This window comes from Microchirus variegatus (genome assembly GCF_963457635.1).
Source record: "Microchirus variegatus genome assembly, chromosome: 5".
Lineage (NCBI taxonomy): Eukaryota > Metazoa > Chordata > Actinopteri > Pleuronectiformes > Soleidae > Microchirus > Microchirus variegatus.
In genome coordinates this window covers 21,642,621-21,669,938 of record NC_139806.1, presented here as the reverse complement: position 1 = coordinate 21,669,938, position 27,318 = coordinate 21,642,621, and the positions used below count along the sequence as shown (strand labels likewise).

General features: G+C 40.8%; 1 protein-coding gene across 1 annotated transcript in view; it reads left to right on the top strand.

The window, feature by feature from the left end:
* The window catches only part of pde1cb (phosphodiesterase 1C, calmodulin-dependent b), a gene marked incomplete at both ends in the record, with an annotated part of 105,239 nt that overhangs the window by 11,841 nt on the left and 66,080 nt on the right, over positions 1–27,318 (top strand). Inside the window, 2 exons of the mRNA XM_083889615.1 lie at positions 14,739–14,789; positions 15,346–15,511. Of these exons, the coding sequence (XP_083745741.1) occupies positions 14,739–14,789; positions 15,346–15,511 (217 nt within the window). The remainder of the gene's footprint in view (positions 1–14,738; positions 14,790–15,345; positions 15,512–27,318) is intronic.

Below are 27,318 nucleotides of genomic sequence, written 5' to 3'. Positions count from 1 at the left end.
CGTGTGTAAAACAAAGTCACTGCAGTTTGCATCGATGACGCCCATGTTGAGTAGGTACTATTTTGTAGTGGAAAACTAACCTAAGTAGAGTAGAGGCGAGCTGGGACCATAAGAGAAAAAAAAGGGGCTATCTGGCAAAGCAAGTTGTCAAACGTTGTGGCGGACATAAAGAAATATTGAAAATGCCGCCCATTATCAATCTCCCTCGGCAACACCAAGTAATATTCCCCATTAATGAGATCACTTTCATTCAGCCTTACATTCTACCGCTGTGAAATCCACTTCCATTTCTGTCTATTTTGGATCAAGGTAAAAAGAATTAACCTCTCCAATGGTCACTATGTTTGTTGATGTCTGTAACGATGTGTGTTTAAGGGTCCCACTATTTCACAACAGAGTGGGACAGTCAGCCTATCACAGCAAACTAGGCTTCAGTGGGAGGAGGGTTTTTAAAGCAACAGGAGTTTAAAGCAGAGGGCAGAGTTGCAGTGAGAGTATTTGTATTATTGTATAATAAGTATTTGCAGCATCCATCCATCCATTATCTACCACTTTATCCTCCACCAGAGGGTTGCGGGAGTTGCTGTGCCCATCTCAGCTGACATAGGGCGACAGGCGGGGTACACCCTGGACAGTTCACCAGTCCATCGCAGGGTATTTGCAGCAGTATTTGCAAAATTATACTTTTCTAAACATCAGAGCATGTTAAACTTTTAAGTAGTAAACCCCTTAGTGCTCACGTTGCACAAATATGTGCTGCAGGTGCACCCATGGTAATTTGCCTTGGAAATAATACAACTCCTTATATGGACATCCTGGGGGTGTGCGTATTTAGAGTTTAATAAGCAATAATTCTACAGAAGTCACAAAATAGAGCGCTTTTCTTTTCTTTTTGTTCTTAAAAACAAGTAAACTTTGAACTGTGGCATATTTCACAAATTCAATCCCATTTTTAAACATTTTAGTACTTTTGCTCAGTTATATAGTTGGTGAATGTGAAATATTTTTTTCATCAGATTGTCTATAGGTTATGCTGCAAAAAAAGGATTTAAGATACTTTAAATTGTACATTCTTTACACCCTCTGTATATACTGTACCTTTTAACATAGTAATGAAAAAAAAACAGCCAAAATGTTCTGTGTTCTAAGGCTTAAAAGTAATAACCCCATTATGAGTAGTTTTAGAAAAGTTGTCGATTCAAACAGTGAATGGATGTGCCCTCCTTGTTCAGCTTGAATAATTGCACATTTATGAGGAAATATGTAACATTTTAGGGTGAGAACTCTGTAACACTTATTCTGTGTAACATTTTCAGGTATCTTTCCCTTTGCGTCCATGTGTATTTTAGCTGCCTCAGCATGCATTTTAATTTTTTTAATTTTAGACACTTTAAAGTTCAAAAAGTTGCATAATCTACAGTACATTTACTGTCACATACATTAGCACAGCAAAGTCTGCATTTCCACAATATACAGATTTACACATCTCCTCTTAAAACATAAATACAAAAATAAAAGCAGAAGCAAACTCTTTGAGTCAATCATATTATATAATCTCCTTTCCAACTTGGACCAGGAAACAGACACTAAAATAGACGCTTCACAGGAAATACTTCAATACTCCTGCCTTTAATGACTTGCACATAATTGCACATAATTACGATCAGACTCACCATTGAGAGGATGAATTTTATATCGGTGATGGCAACATGGTAATACAATAGTATCACCAATCATTTTGGTAAAGCTGTGGCCTTAACAGGGATATCCACAGTTAAATGTCACAAACAATGGCTTAATACACTCATTGTGACTGTGTTGATCCTTTAAACTCGTGGTTACCTGGTGACCGCTGTCAAAGGTTAAGATCGTTGCCATATTCCCATGTACAGTACACTGTGCTGCCAGGAACATAAAAGCTACCCAGGAACAGACAGGCACTCGATGTGGCTCAGTGAGGGTGTTGCAAAATCTCGAGCCTCACAAATTGCTACAAATAGTATGAAATGGAGGCTGTGGAGAGCAGGGTGACAGCAGAGGGAGACCATAAAGAGCTCTTACTGGAGCTTGCTAACAAAACGAGATGGAGTGTAGTTATCTAACAAGGGCTGGAACTGCACTGATTGACTCAAACCGGCTCTGCTACCATTGGACAGATGTGATTGTGATCAGTTCGGTCTGCCTCAAGCACCTCAACCTCTGCATAACTCAGAGAACATGCATTCATTTCTGTATATAATATAAGACTGCATATGTCCTGATTTGAATAGATTAGGCATTATTTAATAAATCATGGTCACTCAGATTTACATGCAGGTGTAGGATGAAGTTGTTATCACTGTAGCATTTATTAACTGTTAATGATGTGATGAATGACATATTAGTTAGAAATATGTCAGCTTTTGATCAAGTTGGTATAAAAAAGCAAGAACTTTACATTTTCTTTTGATCTGTGCATGTGCTATTATAATACTGAATTTGAAAAAGTGTGAGAACAAACCAGGAACCCTCATAAAGAGCACTCATAGACACTAATCATGAGGGAAAATGAAACAGAGAAGAAAAAAAAATTCCATAGCTAAATGTCAGGTGGTGCTAATAAGGGGAGCTTTTTATCCTTTGTTGATATGGTGTTTGCGTGTACATGTACGTGTGTGTGTGTGTGTGTGCACTGCGAGAAAGAAAGTGAATTTGAATAAACATAAAAGGAAGGATTTTCCCTGGGAAACATTCAAAGTACCAAAGAAGGCAGTGTCCTTGTCCCAGTGTCTACTAAATACATACATATACAGTATATATGTATATATGTGCATTGTGTGTGTGCGTGTGTTTGTGTGTAAAACTGCCAAATGGCTTTATCTCTAAATGCCTGAACCGTTAACTTGCAGAATTAAAAGCAGATGGATTGATTTAATCACACATAATCACTCTCACCTCCTCGGTTTTCTATCTGCTTAGTGCTTATGCACCATCACGTGATTTTAGAGTCCATCTCTGTCTCTGTGTGTGTGTGTGTGTGTGTGTGTGTATGAACAAAAGTAGAATATGCCATTGTCTCACCATGTCTGTGCTTTCTGTACTTTGGCTATACATTTTTTGACTGAAGGAGTCACGATCATTTGAAGACCTCGAGAGATGTCTCCTCTCAAACACCACCACCACTATCAACACCATCACCACCTCCCACCACACACATACACATACACACGCACTCTACCTCTTGGGGAAAAGAGATGAGGAGAGAGAGCGAGAGAGAGAGTAGGGTGGGAGGGGTGGAGGGAGTTGGAGTGAAGAAAAACAAATCAAGAGCCATAAGCTCCTTGAAATTAGCTTGTTGAGGTGAGAGAAGCGAGAGAGAGCAAGAGAAACAATATCTACAACAGAGACAAGGGGGCAGAGGAGGACTTGAGGGAAATTCTCCAGCTTGGTGCCTGTAACCAGAAGTAGCGAGTCTTTAACAGTTCTCTCTCAGCACTAACTGGAGTCACAGGACTACGTTCTCTTCTCTTTTTTCCCTCCCCCTTCCCTCCCTTCGCGAGGAGAGTTACACACACATTCAAAACTGAAGCAAGACGTTGCAACTGATAAGAGGCAAAGTATAACGAGTGCGGGGGTGACGGCACGGTGCCAGAGATATGGAAGCAAACTCAAAGAAGCATCGGTTTAGAAAGGGTCGGAGTGCCACCTTCAGCATCGATGGCTTCAACATCACCATAGGTAAGGATGGGAAGGGAAGGCACAGCACGAGGAGCGGTGAAGTGTGTTTGCATGTGAGCTGGATGCATTAAAGTGATGTGTGTGTGTGTGTGAGAGAGAGAGAGAGCGTGAGGCTAAAACACATCACATCTCAGCCGCTGCACAAGTCGACACATTAGTCCGTTCTGCTGAAGTTGATGCTTGGCTCTGTCATGCAACTACACCATGGAAACAAGGGGGGTTCATACTTAAGCTGTGTGCACCTGACGTCATCCTGGGTTTCATGCTATTGTCTTGACAACCAGTGTCGATGAACTTATGTGCTCCTTGCCTTGTTGTTGTTTTTTTCCCTGTGTAGCTCTTGTGACAACTCATTGTAGTGAGTGTTACAACACTGTGGAAAATAGAGGGATGTGAAGATGCTCTGTGCTTGAGACGTTAGTGAAACTGTCTCTTCATAACTGGCAGTAGTTTACTTGAACTTGTTTGACAGCTTTGTTGTGTATGCAGACCAAAGTGACCAAGTTGTGATAATAAACAAAATGTGCCGTCAGTCCACAGCCTCTAATTGACCGTTTTACTGTATAAAACAGAAACAGGTCTTAAATCTGTTTCCACAAAAGCTCAGAAAACAGCTAAACTAATACTGTAACTGTAAATTCAACACTACAACACTTAAAGAAGTGAGCGGTTATGATACTTTTTTTCCAGACTGTCTGTGTTTTCACAGCAGTTTTTTTTTTTTTTAGCACAGCTGACAATTAACACCTGCTAATGTGTCACTGGGTCTGGGTCAGGTGCTCATCACATTTATAACTTGTTATAATTCATAGATGTAAAAGTAAAAGTACAATCATCTTATGCTGCACTCATATGTCTGTGTTAAAAGTGCACTGTTGACTAGTGTCTAATGATCAGTATTTTGTAAAAGGTCACTCCCACTGAGAGTGATCATGTGCCATGCATCTCACCTCACCTTTACAGAGTGGCTGAGCATATATACTGCTCCCCGTTTTTTGGCTCCACAGCCCACAATTTTCCTGTTTTGGTTCACCGTTCTGGCCGACCTTTCTTCTCTCATGTAGTAGGCAGCTGTTTTCAGCATACAAGCCCTGATACACCCACGCCACAGCACCAAACTGCTGTGAGCACATGATGATGATGATGATGATGATAGTGTGAATATAGCGGAGCATTTAGTAACTAAAGAGACAGACATTTTCCTCCTCAAGAGCTGCAGGAGACTGATTATAATGTCATATTTTAAATAAAGTATCCTGTAATTATGTGGTTAGGAAATTTAAAGAGATTTTAATCACTTGTTCTGTCAAATTTGGCACATTTCTCCTAATAGTATGGACTTAGTTGTGGTTTACTGAGGTTAAACTGTGAGCCATGAGCTCAGAGCCATAATCTTTAGATAAATGATGCCGGTACAGGTTTTTTCCTAATATAGCCATTTCCAAACTTGAAATCCGATCCAGTCTACTTTTGTCAAAGGGAATCTCTGTGACAATATATAACAGATTCATGATAACAAGTGATGTGCAAAATCGCTTAATACGAATCTACATTTATCGAACATCACTTAAGGTCTTATTTCCTATTTTTATTTTAAATAAAAATAAGCTATTTTAAATATGAAATAATAGAAACATGGAATACAGAACATCTATTTAGTTGAATGCATTTTCAGATTAAAAAAAAAGGTTTATCAAGTGTCTGAGAACAAAAATGTGTAATGTGTAATAAACAATTATCAGCTGATGCCAATTATGAAGAAAAAGCAGACAAATGTCATCCAGATGAATTGGTCTACCTCACCTTTGTATCAGGCACCCATAATTCCTAGTTGAGGGCAAATACAGAAAACACTTTAACTCACCTGGATGATGTGGATATAATAAGGTTTATAGGGCACACAGACACAAACACAGGTGTGTGGCTTAATAAAAAAAAAAAAAAAAAGATTTATGGAACAGAAAACAGACTTGTATTTTCCGCTTGTATAAACACATCCAGTTACCTCTAAAAAACCCTGCCTCTGTCACATGTGGCCCATATCACTGCCATTGTAGTATCCACAAGTATGGCAGTTGTCATGGTAACTGGCGAGTGTCACAATCAATCGCTCGCTAGGCCAAGGTTTCAGTCCACACAGTGTTAAACCAATCAGCTCCTCTGAAGCGTGCCTGCTAAGCTGTGCTACTTCATTGCCTGACTGGACACCTTGTGTTTACTCGTCTGTTTAACAGGAAGCCTCAACTCTCAGCCTCTGCTGAGATTCCAGCTGAGATGTTTGGTCTTGTGTAATCCTTGCTAGCTTTGTTATGTTGATTTCCAAACTCCAACAGCGAAGCCAACGTGTTCTGGTTTTTTTTTCCATCACATTTTTCACCCTTGTATTGGCTTTGTCTTTTGTCCAATCTTAAATGTTTTTTAGTTTTGATCTTTCAGCAGACAGTCTGACTCTTTGTCAGTTTTTCTTTTGTATCGTCATGAAAGAGTTTTTTTTTTTTTTTTTTTTTGAATCTACCAGTTTTGAACAAAGCATTGCTCTGTTGAAAACAAAACTTATAATCACTGACAAATTATTTTGTTTCTTATAGTTTGTTCTTCTCTCACTGTAAAGATTCTACATGCTGGACGTGTGATTCTTGGTCTTTTGCTCTCCAGCATATCTTTTAAAAATAATATATTCAGGGTAAAAAATACACTGTATTATACATTTCCTCTGAAATGTTCTTCATCCTCTAATGGGTAATGAAAAACAATAGTATAATAAAATGAGGATGGCAGGTTATTATGTGCAAAGGTACAGCAGAGTGCATCTAAAACAAGCACATAATTAGTGATAATGACTCGCAGTGCCATTAATGATATTCGTCAGAACATTTGATTTAGATTTGATTTGTGGAGCTAATTAAGTTTAAAAAAGAAGTGACATAAGTTGTTGACGAGGTTTTAATGATCAGTGTTGGGTGTAACGAATTACAAAGTAACGGAATACAGTAACGTTATTACTTTTTTTTGGTAATGAAGTACAAAATTAACGCATTACACTAAAAATATTGGTAACTACACTACTTTACTTGACTACAGTAACATGCTTTTCTGCGTTACCTATGCCGTGTTTGCCTGTGTGTAAAGGCAATCCGTTTTGATCCGTTAAAGTGATGTGTGTGCATGCGTGTTGCTTGTGTATGTGCTTGCCTGGGCACTGTTGTCATGGAGATTGATTTGAGTGACATAGCTGCTGGTGCGAAGGAGGGAAATGGCCAGCAGGGCGTCCGGGCGTGATCATAAGAAATTAGACACCCTACTTTTAGGCAGGATGTCCTAAAGACGCCCTATTTTTTGCTCCCGTTTCCCCCGGTAACCACCAAAACTATGTTGTGATGAGGCATGCAACAACTCCGGCCAGCAGGCGCCTGTCTATACCCGCTTAGAGTCTGTCCAAGATCAGTTTGGAACACCAATAAAACGATTCCAACAATATGTGAGTACACGATGGAGCAGTATCTATTAAATGCTAGAAAGTCTCATTGCGCAAAAGTGAAACTTGGCTGCAGCGCAGCGCAGATTATGAACCCGCGACAGAACTCTCTTCTCTCTCTTTGAGCAGACTAAAGAGATCAGCTCATCTGATGCATCTGTTATTCCCTTAATTACAGCGCTAAAGCGTCTTCTACACAAAGATTGAGACCACAGAGTGAAAACAATGAAAAGTGCGCTCTTGAGAATCTGTCAACACGTTTTACTAAGATCTACTCGGATCCCCTGAATTTTCATTTGTAACTACCCCAACACTGTTAATGATATAAAAGCATCAAATCTCAGTGCTCTGTGATTAATAAGCAATGTGAGCTCAGGCTGTGGCTGCAACAGTCATACAATGTGAATTTAAAATTCACTTACAATTAAAATTTAAGTAAAATGCAATTAAAGATGCATAAAATCCAGAGAAGTTACTTTATTATGGCAACTCACAGTGTCTGTTCTGAGTTTACAGCATTTAATTGTGAGAAAACCTGTTAAAATTACAGGATTTTAATTCAGGAGATGTACAGCCATAATTGTCAAGCTATGGTACATTTTGTTGTTTGCAATTTTTACTTAATGGTGGTTTGCTGAACCAGGCTTTGAAGCTGGTTGAAAGCACGTTATTGTATCTTTAGTGATTTTATAGGAATTGGTGTACACTTCAACCTCACTTCTCTAAAATTATTCACGAAGATTCTGTCACCTTACAATGAAACACACAACTTTAAGTAACTATCACTGATATCACTGGTTTGAACACATTTATGTCACAACAATTTATAGAAAAATAGAAACCCCGTATTGTGTCAGAAATCTGTATTTATTGTTTTCATTTATATATATTTTAATTCTCTTGAGTCTCAGTTCAACAGTTAACTTCCCTCCAGGCAACAGAGTTGGAACACATTTTCACTATTACTGATGGTTTAATTTGCTCCACATGCAAGATTGCTGTTCTGAGGCCAAATCAAACATTATTTCATTACTTTTATCACAGAAAGATAAGCCCGTGTTTTCAGGCCATGGGAGAAATCCAGTCACACACACATGAGTGAGTGGATGAATGTGGATCATGAGGTCTTTTTTATCACACAAGTGCCAAATGTCCGCTAACAGATCATGATAGCGTCATTATGAGGAGGAGTAAGGTCGGCCCACATCCACAGCACAATCCAGTACAACAAGCCAACATTTATAAATGTAACTGCACACTCAAATTATAATGACAATGATTGTAGTGTTATGTGACATTTACCTAAAGGTCACTGCAACGTGCTCTGATGCTGTTATTAAAAGTTCATTAATTAACATAAATAAAAAACAACAACAAATAACAGAACTGAGAAACACAAATAGAAAACTGCAAATAGTTACAGAAGAGGAAGTTGGGGAGGTAGTGAGTGTACATGATATGAAAGGAATATTGAAAAGCGTTTCATCTCACAGATCAACAGGCCGTAGTGAAAGGATGGGCACTCAGGGGACGCCAAAGGTCACATGATCTGTCAGATACGGCCATGAAAATCCACAGGTTGAGGAACTAAGCCTAAGTGAGCCTATGTATATCATAGATTTAGTGCAACTGTGGGCCAGGTCAGGGTTTACCGCGAGGGCATTAAACAAGTTCTATAAGTTGACCAGGACACCTTCAATCAGAAGTGATCAGTGATCAGAATGTGATGTCACAGTTGAAAATATGAACGACAAATTGTACGGATCCTCTAGAAAGGAACTCTTTCAATTGTTTTGCCTCTGTATGACTGAAAAAATATTTTTAACTTCCTGTTGTATTTCCTTGAATTCGGACTCTCACTTCCTGTTAATATATATATATATATATATATATATATATATATATATATATATATATATATCACTCTTTCTTTGACATTTCTCTCTTGTACTGAACCTGCTTTGAATCACGTAGACAGACTGTTGTACTGAAAACTAACTTGAGCGAAGTCCTGTCTCTGAGTCGTCACCTCTGCGAGTCATTACCTGGCTCAGTTAAGACTCAGTAAACATGCAAACCTCGGTTTTAACATTATGTGAGCTCATACATTATGTTTTTTCTGTCCACTGTCATGTCACGAATTGAAGCTTTTGAATCGTAGACAGTTGTCTGCTCTGTAATTGTCCTGGACATAAATGGATTTACTTTCTTTTCATGGTCACCTTCAGTCCCTGTGAGAGGGATTTGACTACTTTCAGTCGATTAACCTGAACCCTGAAGTAATTCACTGAATCATGACTAAAACGAAGGAGTGTCATAATTTGTAATCTTTATTTGGCTTGTTTCATTAGCTCAAAACAGACGATAAACATGAAGTTATGTTAGAGAGATTCAAATAGTTGCTTCAAACTGCTACTGAGCCGTAGTGTTTATGTCCAAAAAGACATCAGCAATATCATCAAACTGAATGGACAAATAAGGCATATATTGGGGACTGAGCCAGAGCCTTTATTTAAAACAAAACAAACAAACAAGCAACTGATAATAATGTAGGGCTGCAACGATTAGTCGACGTAATTGATTACACCCCAGAGCCGCTGTATCATCACGTACCGCAGAGAAGTGAGTTCACAATTCAGGTATTTAACTGTGATAAATGTCGTGTTATTAAAGCACACGTGTGTGTCCACTGTATGTAGGTTAAACACAAGTCGAAAATAGGTGCTAACGAAGATAATGGTGATTAGCCGACTAATCGAAAAAATAATCGATAGATTAGTCGACAACAAAAATAATGGTTAGTTGCAGCCCTATAATAATGTTTAAAATGTAAAAACTCACTATCGACTATTGGTTTTAAATTCACAAGGCAAATTGAGATAAAATGTGTGACACAAACAACCACAAAGGCTCAAAGAAATTATGTCAGTGTCAATGCAGAGGCAAAGAACAACCTCAAACCTAGTCATATTTAATCCATAATCAGAAGTCATCTGTGACGATCTACTAAGGAGATCGGTCTAATTCAAGGGTGGACCCCGAAAGCAGAGGAGACGGTAAAATAATATTTATTAAAGACAACTAAGGGTCAACAAATACAAATTCACAAATCAAGAAATGAATCAGGAAAAGATGGAGTGATGGCGGATGCAGCTGTGCCGGGGTTTGGCGTGGGCTTGGAGTGAGAGTCAATGTTCAGACAAAGTTCCGTCACAGCACAAACTCACGAGGAGATGAAACCCTAACCCTAACCCTGTGATGTCAATTGAGGGCAGCGGTCTATCCAAAGGGAAGCCGTGGAGACGAAAGACGTGGTTTACCAAGATCTTGCCGGTCTCAGTGGCGGAGGGAAGTTTGGTGAGGGGAATGTAATGACCGCTTTTAAGAACCAGTTGACCATGGTAAGGACAGTGGTGTTATTCCGGGATGGAGGAAGGCCGATGACGAAGGCCGCTGCAAGGTGTGACCAGGGACGACGAGGAATGGAGAGAGGATTCAGCAGGCCAGCAGGCGGCCGGTTAGAGGATTTTCCACGGGCACAGACAGGGCAGGCGTACACAAAAGTGGTTGTGTCTTGGGACATAGAGGGCCACCAGAACCATTGCTTCAGGAACTGGAGGGTGCAAACTTTTCCAGGACGACAGGCGAGTTTGGAGGCGTGTGCCTACTGCAGAACATCGAAACGTGCCGAGCTGGGGACAAGGAGAGGTTGGGGGGGTTGTTCCCTGAGTTGGGTTCCGAAGAAGTTGGATCAGGTGAGAACTGGTGTGAGAGTGTGTCGGGCTTTACGTTCCGGGAACCAGGGCGGAAAGTGAGGGTGAAATGGAAGCGACCCAGGAACAGTGCCCACCGAGCTTGTCGAGAGTTCAAGCGCTTGGCGTTACGGAGGTAAGCAAGGTTCTTATGATCAGTCCATACAATGAAGGGTTGGGAGGCCCCCTCCAAATAGTGTCTCCACTCTGGAAGAGCCAGGATGACAGCCAGCAGCTCTCGGTTCCCCACATTGCGGTTTTTGATCCAAGAAACCCTAACCCTAACCCCTTGGGACAAATCTCCCCCCCAGGTGTCGGAGGCGTCCACCTCCACGACGAACTGGAGACTGGGATCGGGGTGTGACAGGATGGCAGCGGTGGTGAACGGTCCCTTTAAACGGTTGAAGGAGGAATATGCCGCATCGGACCAGGTGAAGTGTTGTTGAAGTGAGGCGAGTCGGGTGAGAGGTTCAGCCACTTTTCTGTAGTTCCTGATAAAACAACGGTAGAAGTTGGCAAACCCCAGATAGTGTTGCAGTTATTTGCGGGTAGAAGGGGTTGACCAATCCCTGACTGCGCTGATCTTCGTAGGATCAAGAGACTGCTTGCCTTGCTCCACTATGAAGCCCAGGATGGGAACAGACTGGGCATCGAAGGTACATTTCTCTGCTTTTGCATAGAGTTTGTTCTCTAGGAGTCTTTGCAGAACTAGACAGACATGCGGGACATGTTCCTCTTCAGTCCCGGAAAAGATCAAAATATTGTCTAGATAGACGAAGAGGAACTTGTCCAGAATGTTGCACAGAACGTCATTCACCAAGTTTTGGAAAACGGTCGGGGCATTGGTAAGGCCAAAGGGCATCACAAGGTACTCGAAATGTCCCATTGGTGTGTTGAAGGCCGTCTTCCCCTCATCGCCCTCCCTGATGCGAACCAGATGGTAGGCGTCTCGAAGGTTGAGCTTGGTGAAGATACGTGCTTTGCAGAGGGGGTTAAAGGCTGCATCTAGGAGATGCAGGGCGTACTTATTACGAACAGTAATGTCATTCAGGCCCCGATAATCCGCCACCCGCTTAATCACAGTGGTGTCAATACTCTGGACAGAATGATCTAATACTTTCCGGAGATCGGCAGTAAAAGATTTATATGTAATGGAAGCGGCCGCTGAGTTACAAAGCGTGGCTGTCGCCCATTGAGCAATAAGTTCACGATGAATGCTATCTTAGCGCTGTCCGAAGGATTAAATGAGTGGTTGTAAATCGAAAACTAAAAAAACATTGAAACAAAAAAAACATCTGCGGATCTCACCTGAAAAATGTTCTGGTATGAGAATGAATGGTTCGCGAGGTAGTGAGGCTGGTGTAGAAGCCGCAGTTGTCGCGTTTTAACCATCTTTGTAACTGAATTAGCTGTAGTTGACAGCGATGCCAACTGATGGACTACAGCGGCGACATTAGTAGATAATTCACGGACATAATTCACCAGCGTCCTCAGGGAAAGTAGGTCAGCCACGCCTCCTGCAGAGAGCGAGAGGAGAGAGCAGCACAGCAGCAGCAGAAACCAGATATGGAGGACGAAACCTGACATATCAATAAATAAATAAATACGGGAAGTGTGGTTGCTAATGAACTACGATCATTAGCGAACGATTTAGAGAACCACGCAACAACCAACGATTATGTTCAGTTTCGAATCGAATAATGAATGACTTGGCTCAGCTCACCGCCGATCTGCCAGTGGCCTCCCCAGGGACGGCACTACACCGGGGCTAAGGGGTGCTATAGCCCCGTCAAAAATCTGTGTAGCCCAGTTAAGCCCCTCAAGCATTGTATTTTATATTTTATAAAATATATAATATATCAATCTATATATTTTTTAAGTTAAAAAACATTTAAAAAGTTCACAAGTAGCCATTCTGTTCCAATCCAATCCCCCCGTGCGTGTTTGTGCTGCGCCTGTACCCCATTGTGTGTGTGTGTGTGTGTGTGTGGGGGACAATGTCGGGGGGGGGGGGGTTAAAGAAGTGAGGTTAAAGAAGCTGTACACACAAGCTGTAAAGGTGATCCTGCTGTCCAGGCTCCTTGCGCTCTCACATGATGGTGCGAGCATTGTGGAGGACGAGTCACGGCCCGTTTTTGTGAATGAAATAGGTGAGGGCTGGTCGGTAAGGTGATTATCGAGCTATGGCTGCTGTCTGTGGTGCTCAAAGGCTGGTTTGTAGGATGAGTGTGTGACCAGTCACCTGTAACGTCAGCGTGTGTGTGTGCGGTGCGAACGAGCTTGCGCTAATGTTTACGACGGGGGTGGACACAACAATAAGCCGTCTACACAAATGAAGACGGCATCTCACCCAGTCAAGATCCTGCAATCTGGTGGACACTGCAAGCGCAGGTTCAAAAACCTGAGCCGTCTGGCGACACACTCTCCGCTGGCACAGGTGTGGAGAGAAAAAATCCTGGCGCCGTGCCTGGGCCTCCCGGTCGAGGCCATTGCACTGACTGCAGCTTATTTGCAACGTTACAGGTAGCACGACTCGGGATGGGAATCGTTTGCTTTTGTCTTGTTCTCCGATTTGACCAATCATGCTGTCTGACTGAGGTTAGGACCTCCTACCTCATTAACATATGGACACAGAAATAAATAAATAAATAAATATAGGTGAACAGAAATATAGAAATAAATAAATGTAGGTGAATATTAATAAATAAATAAATGTAGGTGAACAGAAATGTAGAAATAAATATAATGCATTTATTTATGCATTTCTATATTTATTTATTTCTGTATTTATTTATGCATTTATTGATGTATTTATTTGTTTATTTGTGCATTTATTTATTTATACATTTATTTATGCATTTATTTATTCCTGTATTTATTTATTTATTGATATGTCAGGTATCCATAACCAAAACGATAATACTAACTAGAAATCAAAAGTGCTTAAGGTGCAGGTGAGATCGTGACATCATCTTGTCTTACAGTCTCAACATCTGAGTGGACATCTAGTGGCTACAAAGGAAAATGCATAATTAAGATTGAAGTAATAAAGGAGTGTGACATTGTATACGTGAAGTGTAATATTTAACAGACTTACTATCAAATTAAAGTCTCAGAATTGTATTATGACTATGGCGTCTGGAGTGGAACAGAAACGGTGCTCACACAGTGCAGTAGCATCAGTAAACAGGTTGAGCATTTGTGTTTTTCTCAGAGAACAGCAGTGGATGATGATCTTCAGAGCTTTAAATGTTACACAAGATGCTCATTTAGCAATCCCTCTCCACTCATCACCTCACTATTTTCATGTCTGTGTTATTTTGCCGTTCAACTGAATCTCCCTCTCCTCTCAGGTTTGTCAACGGTGAGTTGTTTTTCCCCATGGCAACGTTGTTTAGTGATCAACACACTGTGTGCTGTGGTAAGTGGGCAGAGATGCCAGCAGGGCACGACACTGAAGTGACGGCAGCAATTATTCTACTTTCACAGCCACTTAAATCTCACTCAAGGGCCATTTTATATTAATGGAACAGTAAATGACATTTGTGTCTCTGCACAAGGTTCGCCACCTCTAGAAATGAGAAGGCATAAAAACAGTGTGGGGACAATAGATGTGATTATCCATGTGAATGTGTGACCTGACTTGAATAAGTTCAGAAGCACAGTGAGACCTGGAAGAACATGGAAAATAAAAAAAACAATCAAAAGGATGTTCGAGTTTCACTGATGGTCTATATTATTTACACTAATTCAGTCATTTCTTGATTCTCTTCTATTTTTTTTTCTTCCTGCAGTGGCAAATGAAGATGGAGAGAGCTCTACCAGACCTCAGGCCAGTTTTTCACGTAAGTTTTAACGGCCATTAAGTCATTCTTCACTATCAGCCACCTTTCTCAAATCCATCCATTTCAAATCATTTCACCTTTCTGATCTGAATATGGAGTCACTTGTATAGTCACTTGTATGGTGAGACGTTCTCACAACTTACAAGTAAAAGAGGTCACAATTAGGTTAAATAATTTATCATAATTTCAGTATTTTGTAGGTGGTGCTCTCTGCTGCAAAAGAAGGACACATTCATGTACATAATACCTTAAATAATGATGTGATAATGGTGAATTAACCCTCCTCTGAAGCAAGGTTTATTAGTACAGTGATGGCACTGCACTCATCTACTGTTTTACCTCTAAATACAAACTAGCATTGACATCTAATATCCACATGGGGGCAGCATTATAAAGTCACTTAATTCTGTTCTCCCTTCAAGTGAGATGCTCTTAAACTTAAAGTAGAATTTAAAGGAAGTGAATTTAAAATAGAATGTTGTCGTCTTTATTCTGGACACTGTACAACATGCCTAAAACCTAAATGCCCTTTTTTTTCTCTCCTTTTCATTTACAGGCTCTAAATCCCAGAGTGCCTTGTGGAATGCCATCACTGCCGGGATGGGGATCAAAGGCAAAGAGCAGAAGCCGCCCCTGAACGACCCGCGGAGTCCTGAGGAGATTCTGGCCGACGAGCTTCCTGCAACCGATGAACCAGAAGCCACAGAGAAAACAGCCATCAGGTTTGCCATTACTAAAACCACAGAGAAACAGTCGCAGTCTATCGTTCTGTTAATTATCACGGAGGGAACCCAGTGTCAGACAGCTGTCAGTAGGACGATTGACAGCTCATGTCCAGCTCATTATCTTGTACAGGTGCAATTTGCATATTGTCGATATCCCTCCTCAGCAATTAACAGGGAAGAAACAAAGCAACATGTACATTAAGGCCTTATTCTGCACACTATAGCGGTCTCTAATTATTGTGAAGGTGTTTTCAAGATTAGAAGCTCGGCTTACTTTCTATGAAGAGAATAATCATCTGTCTCAAATTTAGTATGACACACACACACACACACACACACACACACACACAAATGCACATACACATACAATGCTAATTGCTATGTACAGCTGCTGACCTCAAGGGATATGGACATGATTGATTCCACCTTGATAACAGGGACCGCAAACCACCATTAACATAATTTGTTGTCACTTTTGGAATATTGAACGTCTTTTAACGCCCGATTCCAATTAACCTTGACGGCTCTGGGGACCGGCACAAATGCCGCAGGTGGTAAGAAGGGATCGTTTGTCAGAGGATACTAAAAATGCACCTAGTGCTCCATAACAACCTCTTGATTGTATGCATAATAGGCCAGGAGTTATGGTAAGCTTTAAGGTTTAAGCAAGCATGTATACATGCTTCTTCTCTGGTGTTTTTTATCTCAAATTACAGTAGCTACACTTGTTCTTATCCAGAATCCCCGTATGAACACAGGTGCTGTTCTCAACAATAGGGTGATGAGTAATTTTCCACTCAACTGGACACAATGTGTTCCTTAGTTTAAAAGCCACAGCTTAGGTTTTAATAATAAAAACATAGCTGCTGCTGAGGGCAGCTAAAAGCCTGTCCTCCGTATAGGAAACAGCTAATTTGTTCACAGAAACACGGACTTATTTCACTGGCTTTTGTCAAGACATAACTTCAGCTTTTAATCAGTGTGGGCGAACAAATGCCAAGCAAGATTTAGCATGAATGCACGCTGCTAAGTCTTTGGCGGAGGCAGAGAGAATTTGCATGTGTCTTCTGCCCTGCTAGGAAATGATTCATTTCAGTTAAACCAGCAGTTTAAATTAAAGCTCCAGTGTGCAACTTCTGTCAGCAAAACACTGCTAGTGTCAATGAACACCACTCAGATTTACCCCACACCTCAGCCGAACCTGCAGTATTTCAGGTTCTAGGTCCATATTTTAAGAGTTCTCTTTCAACATTCATTTTGCTGTCTCACTTCCTCGCTCATGTTTCAGAGAACCAGGGTTAATTCCCTAACCTAAAATCAGCTGCTGTCTCTGCTGTTATTCATCCGCCTTCCCTCCATCAGTCATGATGTAAAAGGCACATATTCTGTGTCGCCAGAGACGAAAACAAAACACTGCTGAGACACAAAGAGTTGTGTGACACTAGGTTTAATCAGTATTGTATGAGCTCGATCAGCCATTTGTTCATTTTAAAAAGTCACACACGACAGCTTTAAAGAAAAATATAAAAAAACAGTTATTGGTTAAAGTAATTTGGCTGGTAAAATACTGAATGTGGGGATTTACAGGCATATGTGGCCTCTAGAGAACAGCAGCTTACTCACACCGAACAGACAGATAGCCTCTTCCTTGTGTCTTTGTCTGGGAAATCCCACTTAAGGTCAGGCGAAGTCTCCGGCCAGGCCAGCGGTGGTTAATGGAGGGAGAGTCCAGAGGGAGTTGTATGGATCTACAACTGAATGACAAATGGCACAGGGCGATTAAATGACTGCAGACCTCAGAGTAATCCATAAAATTATGTAACCACCGTGTCACCTCCAAGGCCAGAGCTGGCCGTTATCCTCCAGGTGATAATAATTAGATTTTATTGGAGGATGGAGACTGATCACAGGATGTGTAACTGCCTGGATGCGTGTGAGTGAGTTAAAGGACAGGAGGTAAGACATGTCAATACCTGGGGTTGAATGAAGGTAAAAATCAGGTCGAGGTGATGAAGATGAGGTTTTGGATGTGTTTTTTAGAGCTGGTTGCATCTTAGTTTCCTCTCAGTCCCTGTCGTTTACAAATCTGGTTGACTTTGACTTTATTCAGTTGAGCTGAATGGCTTCCTAATACCTCAGACACACAGCAACTGTTGACATTGTTTTTGGATCACAGCTGCTGCTAAAATACCAAGTGCATGCCATTACATGGATGATAATAAATATTAGCTAACAAATAACTATTGGCATTTAAAAACATGCTGACTCACTTGTGTGCTTAGTCTAAGCATGTTGGATTGCCACTATGCCACATGGATTTTACATTCAAAAGGTTAAATTAACCATTTTATTCATGGTATTGACTGTTGTAGTAACACAGTTTTTCGTTATTCAGCATTAAGATGAATGGGGCTGATAAATGCGATAACATGAAGCCTTCACAGAGGAAAAAAAAACAACAATTCAGCGAAGAGCTTTTTGCCTGGTACATCTGGACACATTGTCACTGCAGTGTGTCCAGATGGCGGGCTGTTCTGACTCTTTTCTTTTGAGCCATGGCCATCATGACACCCTCTCTGCTGCTGCTGCATTAGATGACTCATCTTCTTCTCTACAGCAGTGCCCATTTTGTTTTAACTTGCTGTCAAAAAAGCAGGCCGGAAATTGCCCTCCAACCTCCTTCAGGAGAAAAGGTTGAACCTCACGTGATTATCTGTGACATATGCTGATCTTAAAAAATAAGAGCAGCCAGTATATGATGCCCATTTATTCATTTATTTTGGCTGATATTGTCTGTTTTACTGTCCATCTCATAAAATATAACAAATAATACACACAATTGCTCCAGCTCCCCCTGCTACCCTTATGTGGAGGATGAACTGGTAGAAAACTGATGGATAAATGCATGAAACAGGTAATGAAAAACTAAACTTAATCAAATGTTTACATGAAATAATTAACTTTTAGTGAGTTGTCCATCTCCCACTTTATCCTCATGTGGAGGATAAAGTGGTAGAACATGGATGAATTGACTTATAAGCACTAGAAATTTTATGAGAACAAAAAGGCATGAACTTGCTATATACATATCAGCCAGCTAAGGAAAAATCATGGGCTGATAAAATCTTTTTGTCCGACTGATAAATCACATAATCGCTCTTCATCCAGTCCACTGACAGTTGTTAACTTAGAAAAACTTCTTGTCTCTCGTGACTCTGGGCTGCAGCAGCACAGCTTGTTCACATTAGTTTGGTGGCCGTTTGGTCCTGTGACTGTGGATCTTCAGCCACCTTCATGCTCATCTAACATGTGCTATGCCCTTGCTGAGGTCAGAGTGACTGCAGGTCTTTGTTCAGATTAGCTTTAGCTTCAGAGCGCCAAGATTGTTTGCCTGGAGCACAGGTGGCACAATGTATGTATCTATGTACAAATGTGATTGGCTTCGCAGCACAACACACATTTCCTGTTTGAGAATATTTATGTTCATGAATATAGAATTTTTAAGAATTTGTGAAAGTTGTTTTACAAAGGTGCATCATAACATTTACACTAATAGACATGTAAAAAACATAATAATCACACATTGAGACAGCTCAGCACCACTTTTTTTGTGTCAGTGAGTATCACGGCAGAATTTTTACTAATACAATTTTGCTTTTACCTCTTTTACATAAATTATCTGTTAATATTACATTTGTTCTGATGCATTCACTACCTAACTATAGCCATCTGTAAAGCATTATGCTCCAGCTGTGTGGAAGACACACAGCTGCTCACATTCTTGTCAGGACTGTGGTGGTAGACCTCTGTCCTTAAAGTACTCTGCTTGTGTTTGGTTGGAGAATTTACACCAAATGTAGGATTTAGGAATTTTAGGTTTTTCCTTTTCCAATACTGATCCAGTGATTTTGGCAGTTACCGGACCAACATGATGCTGAGTCTCTCATCTCTAATCACACACAGTAATAACTCCTCTGTGATCAGCAGTGTGATTTATTCACTGGTTAATTGACTGCAATGTGCCGCTGTGAACTGTGCAGCTGATTAAGGTGGCTGTCTCCTCTGTGGCGGCCCACAGTTTTACAGGGGTGACCCTACCTTTGGCTGTAGCCTCTGGTTCACAGACCTCCCACTGCCATCCCAGGGGCAGCAACAACCTCTATCACTGGCTTCACTAGCTGTGTGACTGGAAGCACATGGGCAAATGTTTGAGCAAATGTTTTTATTCATCAAAATGACTGTAGTGCCACCTCCAAAACTGCTGTCTGCGACGCCATGACACATAGTTATGAATTAGGCTGTTCTACGCTATGGTACAGAATATATCTACAAATGGACATCATAGACATTATAACTGGAACATAACACATTATTATTGATACATGCGTTGTAAAAACATTGTATGGGGTTTAATCAAACTTTTTATATAACCCCATAACTTATAAAAAATTCAAATGCTATGATAAAAATTTTACTTTATTACTTTATTTGTATACCTTGTGCGCCTACAACCTTTCAGTTATAATAAAAAGAAAATTGGGTTTTTACAGCCTTGTTTCAATCAAATAATGATATATTATCATTATTATTTTTATTATTATTGACATGTGTGACTAAGTGATTATAAAAATATTTAAGGGCTTAAAGGGGAAGTAAGTAGTTTATAGTGACATCTAGAGGAGAGGCTGAAATTTACAACAAAGACCTGCTGCTCTGCTCACCCCCTCCCTTCCCTGAGCGCTACGGTATCCGCAGCTGGTCAAATGTCGTCCTCGTCGTCTTTTCCGTGTCAGCAGATGAGGTTCGTGAGGTGAGGGAGAGGGCGAGCTACCGTGGCCGTAGCAGACGAAGCGGAGAGAGTGGAGGCGGGACTTCAGCTACAAGTAAAGAGACGCTTGATTTGTTCTCTCGCGTTTGTCCTTACAGGCTCCGGCAGAAACATGGCGTCTCGCTGCTAACAGTGGCTATGCGACCGCGGCCCGCGACCATGTTATTTTAAATGACTTTTTGAAACACTACGAAAATGAAACAAAGAATATTATACAGCGACTAGACAATGCAGGAGCACATAATATGTATACAAACGTGGATTTTGGGTAATATAAACCCATAAATACTACATATTGTCCCTTTAACAAAGATAAAACTAACATTTGCAATGACTGTGATTAGATTAGTATTTTCTGCGCTGTCATTCATAAATGGGCTAAATGTGTCATTTCCACCCACCCTTAACCTCACACTCCTAATCTCACTCTACCAGCATGTTCACTTTAACCATTTTAACACACTGAATCACCAATGGCTTCAGCTTGAGGTGAACAGTAAACTCTGCACACGTCAGGGTGTGCGTGCGTGTGTGTGTGTGTGTGTGTGTGTGTGTGTGTGTGTGTGTGTGTGTGTGTGTGTGTGTGTGTGTGTGTGTGTGTGTGTGTGTGTGCGCGTGCGTGCGTGTGTGTGCCTGAGTGTGTGCGTGTGTGATGCAGTTGCAGCATCATGTTGTTGCAGTGTTATTTTGATCTCTGTGAGTTACTGTGAGTGTGCTGCTTTCTGTGCCTTGACCCTGCAGTGAACCCAAACACAGGAAATAACCATCGTCGACTGTGAAATATTTTTTGCCGTGTCAGTAAAGAATCACGCCAGCCTACAGCCTACACCGGTGTGTAAATTATATAACTTTCAAACAGGCTGCACAAACAGAGTCTGCTATATAGCATAGACCTCCTTTGGCCCTCTAGTATTAGGGTTGTAAAATAAACACTCGAGTCTCGAGCTATTTACACCTATAAGCTCTTTGTGTGGATTATCCAGTCTACACCATAGACCTGCCAAACTCAGACAAGCTACTGTGCTTAAAGTGTGACTGATGGATAGTAGAAGTGGGACACTGCAGCAGCTAGTAAGCCAGGGTAACTTAAAAAAGATCTAAAGGTTGGAGTGAGTGTTTGTCAGGTGACCAGGAGCATGGCTCCACTGGGATACTAACATTGACTTGTGTCAGCTGAGGCACTGAAGCGGTAATAAAGCGGTTGTAAAGAGCATTTGCCATGCACGTTATTTGGCTGTAGTGTCTTAACCAAAAAAGACCAAGACACCATAGCTGTCCTTAAAGGCAATTATTTGGCATTGAATCGATTTGAGCTAAAAGCTTACGATTGGAAGCTGTATTTCTGGCCTGACAGTGGTGCTAAATGAAATGACATGCAATCATTCTGATTGTCAAGGACAGCTGTGTGCTTTTTAAGCATGGTTGTGGTATTGATACATTGTCAATACTGATCTCTGTAGACTCGCCTGGGAGCCGTATAACTGATAACATGTTTGCAGGCAAGGACGGATTTAAAAACAGATTCAAGTCGCTGAATAAAACAAAGGCCTTTCTGAATGGAGTTTGCATGTTGAGTGTAGGTGAGAATATGTGTCGCTGTGATGGACTGGCGAATGGTCCAGGTAGTACCCCACATATTGTCCTATGTCAGCTGAGATTGGCACAGCTCCCCCCTGCGATCCTCATGCTGAGGATAAAGCGGTAGAAGATGGATGGATACATTTTACCTGCATGGGTTTTTTTTAAATATTCAGCAAACCTTTATCAGCAGTCCAAAAACATGCTGGTAGCCAAAATAAGGCAGAAAGCTATTATTGTAATTGTACCTCCTGCTCTTACAACATATTTACAACAAAAATCCATTCAAAAGCCATCATCAGATTCCATTAAAATAAAGGTTGCATTCTGCAAAAAGTTAAAATCTTAAATCAAATGTCATCCATTTTTTTCCAGCCAGAAAAAGCCAGTCCTGCTGTGCTGAGTCAGTGACTGCACAACACTTAATCGACTTTGCTGTCACATACCTCAGCACACCTTAAGTGCCATAAAATCCTCATTATATTTAAATCTTCGTAATAACTTGTTAAAGTGTATTAGATGAGACTTTGTTTAAGTTCCCCCTGTGCTCCTCCAGCCTGATTACTTCCCTCCTTAGCCTGGTTCAGTCTGGTTCAGCCTGGTTCCAGCTCAGCTGTTGCTTGCATCACAGCTGACCCATAGGATTGTCTTGGGGATGAAGTAATAGGAAATTTCTTATGTTTTTTTGTTTTGTTTTTTTCCCCATCTCCGTCACTCTGAAAATAAATATAGCCTGATGGCCGCATGGCCTCAATTTCTCCCACCCAGCCTTTCATCTCCACTATGTCCAATACAAAAAGAGAAATTAAGTATAGATGGGAATCACATTTTGTGATAGATGATCTCCAACAAAATGTGGTCATTACAGCAAAGGCGATTGTTATTTTGATGCATAGATTTCCTTATCAACCGCCTGGAAATTTAAATGAGATTTGAATTTTTCATGTACCTCCAAATGGCCGGCGCTGTTAATGTCTTGATTTCGATGTGTGAGCTTTGAGCGCGCACGAGCACAGTGACAAGAATACCTCAGCAGAGCACAATTTCCAGTTGCTCTCTCCGTCATAGTCATACGAATAATTCATTTTCACCAGAGTTGAGTCACTGAGCTCTTTTTTTGGGCATCTTTGGTGATATTTTAATAATCAGGGATATGTTTTGATTAGATCAATAGATGCATTTTGTCTCTTGTTCTCATCAATCTTGAAACTGAACCAAGTATTTTAGCTCCAAAAGGTCAATTCCTGAAACACTCTTTTTGCTAAATTAGTTTCTCCCTTTGAATTTATGTGTTTTCATAGATTACTAAAGTGATGTTTTTTTTTTTTTTTGTTTCGACCTCTTTAGACAGGCAATTAATGCTGAATTTTGCAAAGTCTTCCTAAAGGCATGTAGTTTGTAAAATAAAAGATTCCGGCATATTCTGAATATTTCATCCCATTCTCAACATTGTTGCATAGTGCCACTCTCACATTATAGGCAGCCAAATAACCCACACATTTGTGCTTTTTCCTGCAAGGTGTTTCATTCATCAGCTAGTAATGTCATTAAAGTATTCTCTGAGATTCCTTGGGTACAAAGGCTGGAGGCCACGTCTGTCTCCACAAGGCTGCAGTCTCAATCCTGCTATTTCATGTGAATGTGAGATATTATGTGTGTTTTCTCTGTAAGTCTTCAGAATTATACCAGAGCTCGTATTTCTCATAATCCAAAAAAGGAGAGCACATGTGACACAACAGAGGGATACGTAGTAAGTGCCTTTTGTTTTGTCCCTGCCTCAGTGTACAGTATATATGCAATGTCTATGTACAGGACAGAAGCAAAACAGGTGACCTCTTTACATTGTGGCTGAACAGTCAGGGTCGGAGGGCATTCAGTCATCGAATTATAATCATAATTGTTTGTTTTTCATTATATATATACAGTTCCCCAGTGTAAATTGTGTTGATCTTCGCAACAAAGTGCTCAAAAGAAACCAGTGTGTTCACTGTCACCTACATCCTGATAATTGTAGAAAAACGTGTTGATAAGATTTCACACATTTGCAACAAAAAGCCATTTATATTCTTACACTTCTCTGTACAAAATGGTCAACAGAAGTGTGAATATCTGAAACTCACCAAACTAACCTACAGTGCTTTCTCTCCTCCAGTCACAGAAAATAGGTTTGAATGTAGCAGTGCTTGCTTTGCTTTGAAAATAGCAAACTATTTGACTAAGTTTCACAGCAGTTTGGTAACGTGGGGGTCAGTCTTGATCATAGACCGTACACACAGTGGAAGTAGTCTTCTGCTTTGTAGGAGGACTCTAATGTGATGTGTTTGCTGCTCACTTCACACTTGATTTATGTTTCATGAGTGGTTTTAATTTGAATTTTGTTAATTATGCTCCCACTTAGAGGAAAATAGACGATAGATCACAGCATATAATGAATGGACACCAGTGCGATTGACAGCTGGTATTGTACAATAGGTGTCTGGTTGCAGGTGACGCCTGCGGTTTTCCAGTTGCAAAACCTCCTCATGCCACCTGGACTTTAATTAAATTCAATTTTATTTGTATAAAACACATGATCTCAAGGCACTGAACGCAGACAACATTATAGACAACAGAGAAACCAAACAATTTGCACAATGAGAAAACACTAGACATCAGTGGAGAGAATAAACTGGACAAAATCTTTGACCAAACCAGACTCAAAAATGTGCAGCATGTGCCTTGACCGATTGGGGTGAAAGGGAAAATGGGGGACAGAGGAGAGGTGGGGGACAGGAAGGACAAGAGGAAGGTGAGGTAGAGACAGAGGAGAGAGACCAGGAGCAGAAAAACAACAATTGTATCAAGTTTTACATTTAGACAAGACAGTTCTGAATCAGTGATGACATGTTTATAGAATTACAATGTCATTTATCCAAGAATACTTGTGAATGACTTGTGAACATCTCTGGTCACAGAAGAGCAGCTGGTGTCCAGATAAGTGCAGGCACTCAAACATCAGAAAACCACTCAAGGGGACAGATCATAAGAAAGTCATGTGATTGAGTCAAACTAAATAGAGAAGTGACCTTTGATTGAGGGGAGACATTTCCTACAGTATGCACATATTACACCATCAGAGTATAATCTGAAAGCACAGTTAATCACTCAGTTTATATACACTATTGCTTCATACTCTGTATTTCTTTCTCTTTTGAGCAGTGCATCTTAAAATGACCTTCCTGATCCCTGCCATGTTTTCGACTGAACCTTCCTCCCCAGTGTTCAGTGACACTCATGCACATGTATGACAGGGTGCATCGGGTCCCCGGGGCGTAAACCTGTGAACAGCAAACAGCGAAATGTGAAGTTACTGTAGCGTATTCCCCTCGAGTTGACCCATCAGCTCTGCCTGTAGCTAGAGTGTTGCCTGGCGGCCAGCAAACAGTGACACACTGAAGAGTGGATTGAGGAATCAGATAGAGAAAGAAAGTAAAAGGCAAAGACAGAAAAGTAGAAAGAGACAAAGATGAGTGTGCTTTTGAAGAGAACATCAGCAGGCTTCATGGCACTCAGGGAAACATTTCTCCTCCCTCCTTACGAGGGACCCATCTCAGCAGATGAAAGCAGGAGCCTCTTTGAGGTGGTGCCCTGGCATTATCCCTGCATCCTGCATCAAGTAATTGAAAGACCTGAGCGTATAGTAGGGCGCTTGCAGAAAGTGGGGGCACTTCAGTGAGCTGTGGGCCAGCAAAGAAGGAGAGTAAGGAGAGAAAACAAGAGGCTCACAAAGGTTCATATGTTTGTACAGAATATTTATGTGCAACATATCATTAAGGGCTGTGTGTTGGCTAGAATCTGAGGACATATACTGTATGTCATCTATTGGGCTTAACGTTATCTTTTTTGTATCAATATTCTTTTCCTCTTGATGCTGATTTTAACCCTTAGAACACAGAGTATTTTGGCTGTTTTTTTCAATTACTGTTTAAACATACAGAGGCTATAAGAATGTGCAATGTATAGTGTGTTTCTTATATTTTCACCAACTATATAAACACACCTGAGCAAAGAGTACTTAAAATGTTTAAAATCAGATTGAATTTGTGAAATTAGCAATAATTGCTACATTATGACTAAAAATGTGACATAAAATGAATCATAAGTTTGATTCAACAACACATAAGAAGAAAAAACACGCATTGACCTGTAAACACACCCCCAGGATGTCCATATAAGGATTTTTGTATTATTCCCACGGCAAATTACCATGGGTGCGTCTGCGGCACAGATCTGTGCAGCATGAGCACTAAGGGTTAATACCGCCAACATCTTACAATTGTTATCATTTGTTGTAGTAAAGACAAGTTTTTTGAAGAATAAATTGACCAGAATATCATCAATTACCTGCTGCTCTTGTATGTAGTTACTGACGGAGCTTTCAGTGAATAAGCGATATATAAAACATAATATATGGAGGAGCTGGTGAGTTGTGATGGCTTATATGACTGCAGGCGTCATAAAACTGTCTTAATTGTAAAATTGCTAACTGCCAAGGTATCTGACCAAATGAAGCAAAGAGGTCATGTTTTTCAGATGGAGGATGACGCCATGTTTGTTATTTTTTTCTTTTTTGAAGCTGCTTTGTGTTTTATAATAACGTGGACAGAATTACACTGATTCTCTCAGGCTTGTATTTGGGGATTGACAGTTGTGAATACGCTCTATGGATCAGAGTAATCTCTAACAAATCAGTGTCAATGCACTGTCTGCTCACAAGTTAATCCTTCCTGGAAGGAGACTTAATATGTTGAACAGGAATCATATTACCAATGTTTTTGAAATGAATATATCACAGAGAGGAATTTGATCTAAATGTTGATCTTTGAACCTTTGGGGGTTTATTTGGTGACATTATAGTCTTTTCATCACTGATGAAATAAACAGATGTGTTTTTGTGTCTTTAAATTATGAGTGGGTAAAAAAAAAGAACGAAAGTGGAAGAACAAGCTTTGTCATTTTCTCTAGAGAGAGAGTTTCTATTCAAAACCTTTTCTTAATGCAGACACATTCTTCCAGTAAACGCAGGGAACTCACACCTTCATCTCTTCAACCTAAAGGTCTCGTCCCCCCTCTTCCTCTCCATCCCCACTCCTTTTCCACTCTCGCTCCCTCTGGTTTTTCCAGTGGATGAAACAGAACATGGTTTCTCATTATCAGCCAGACTCCGCCCTCTCTTTGACTGCTGGTGTTTTCTTCTCCCTCCCTCTTTTGTGGAGAGCTCGGCAGTGTGCGTTAATCCCGGATTGCGCTGCCCTGCCGTCTGCATCCCGTTGTTGCTGGGAGAGCATGGCACGGCTCCAGGACCCCTGTGCTCACACAGGAGAGAGGTGAGCGAGTGAGAGGGAGGAGAAGAGAGAGG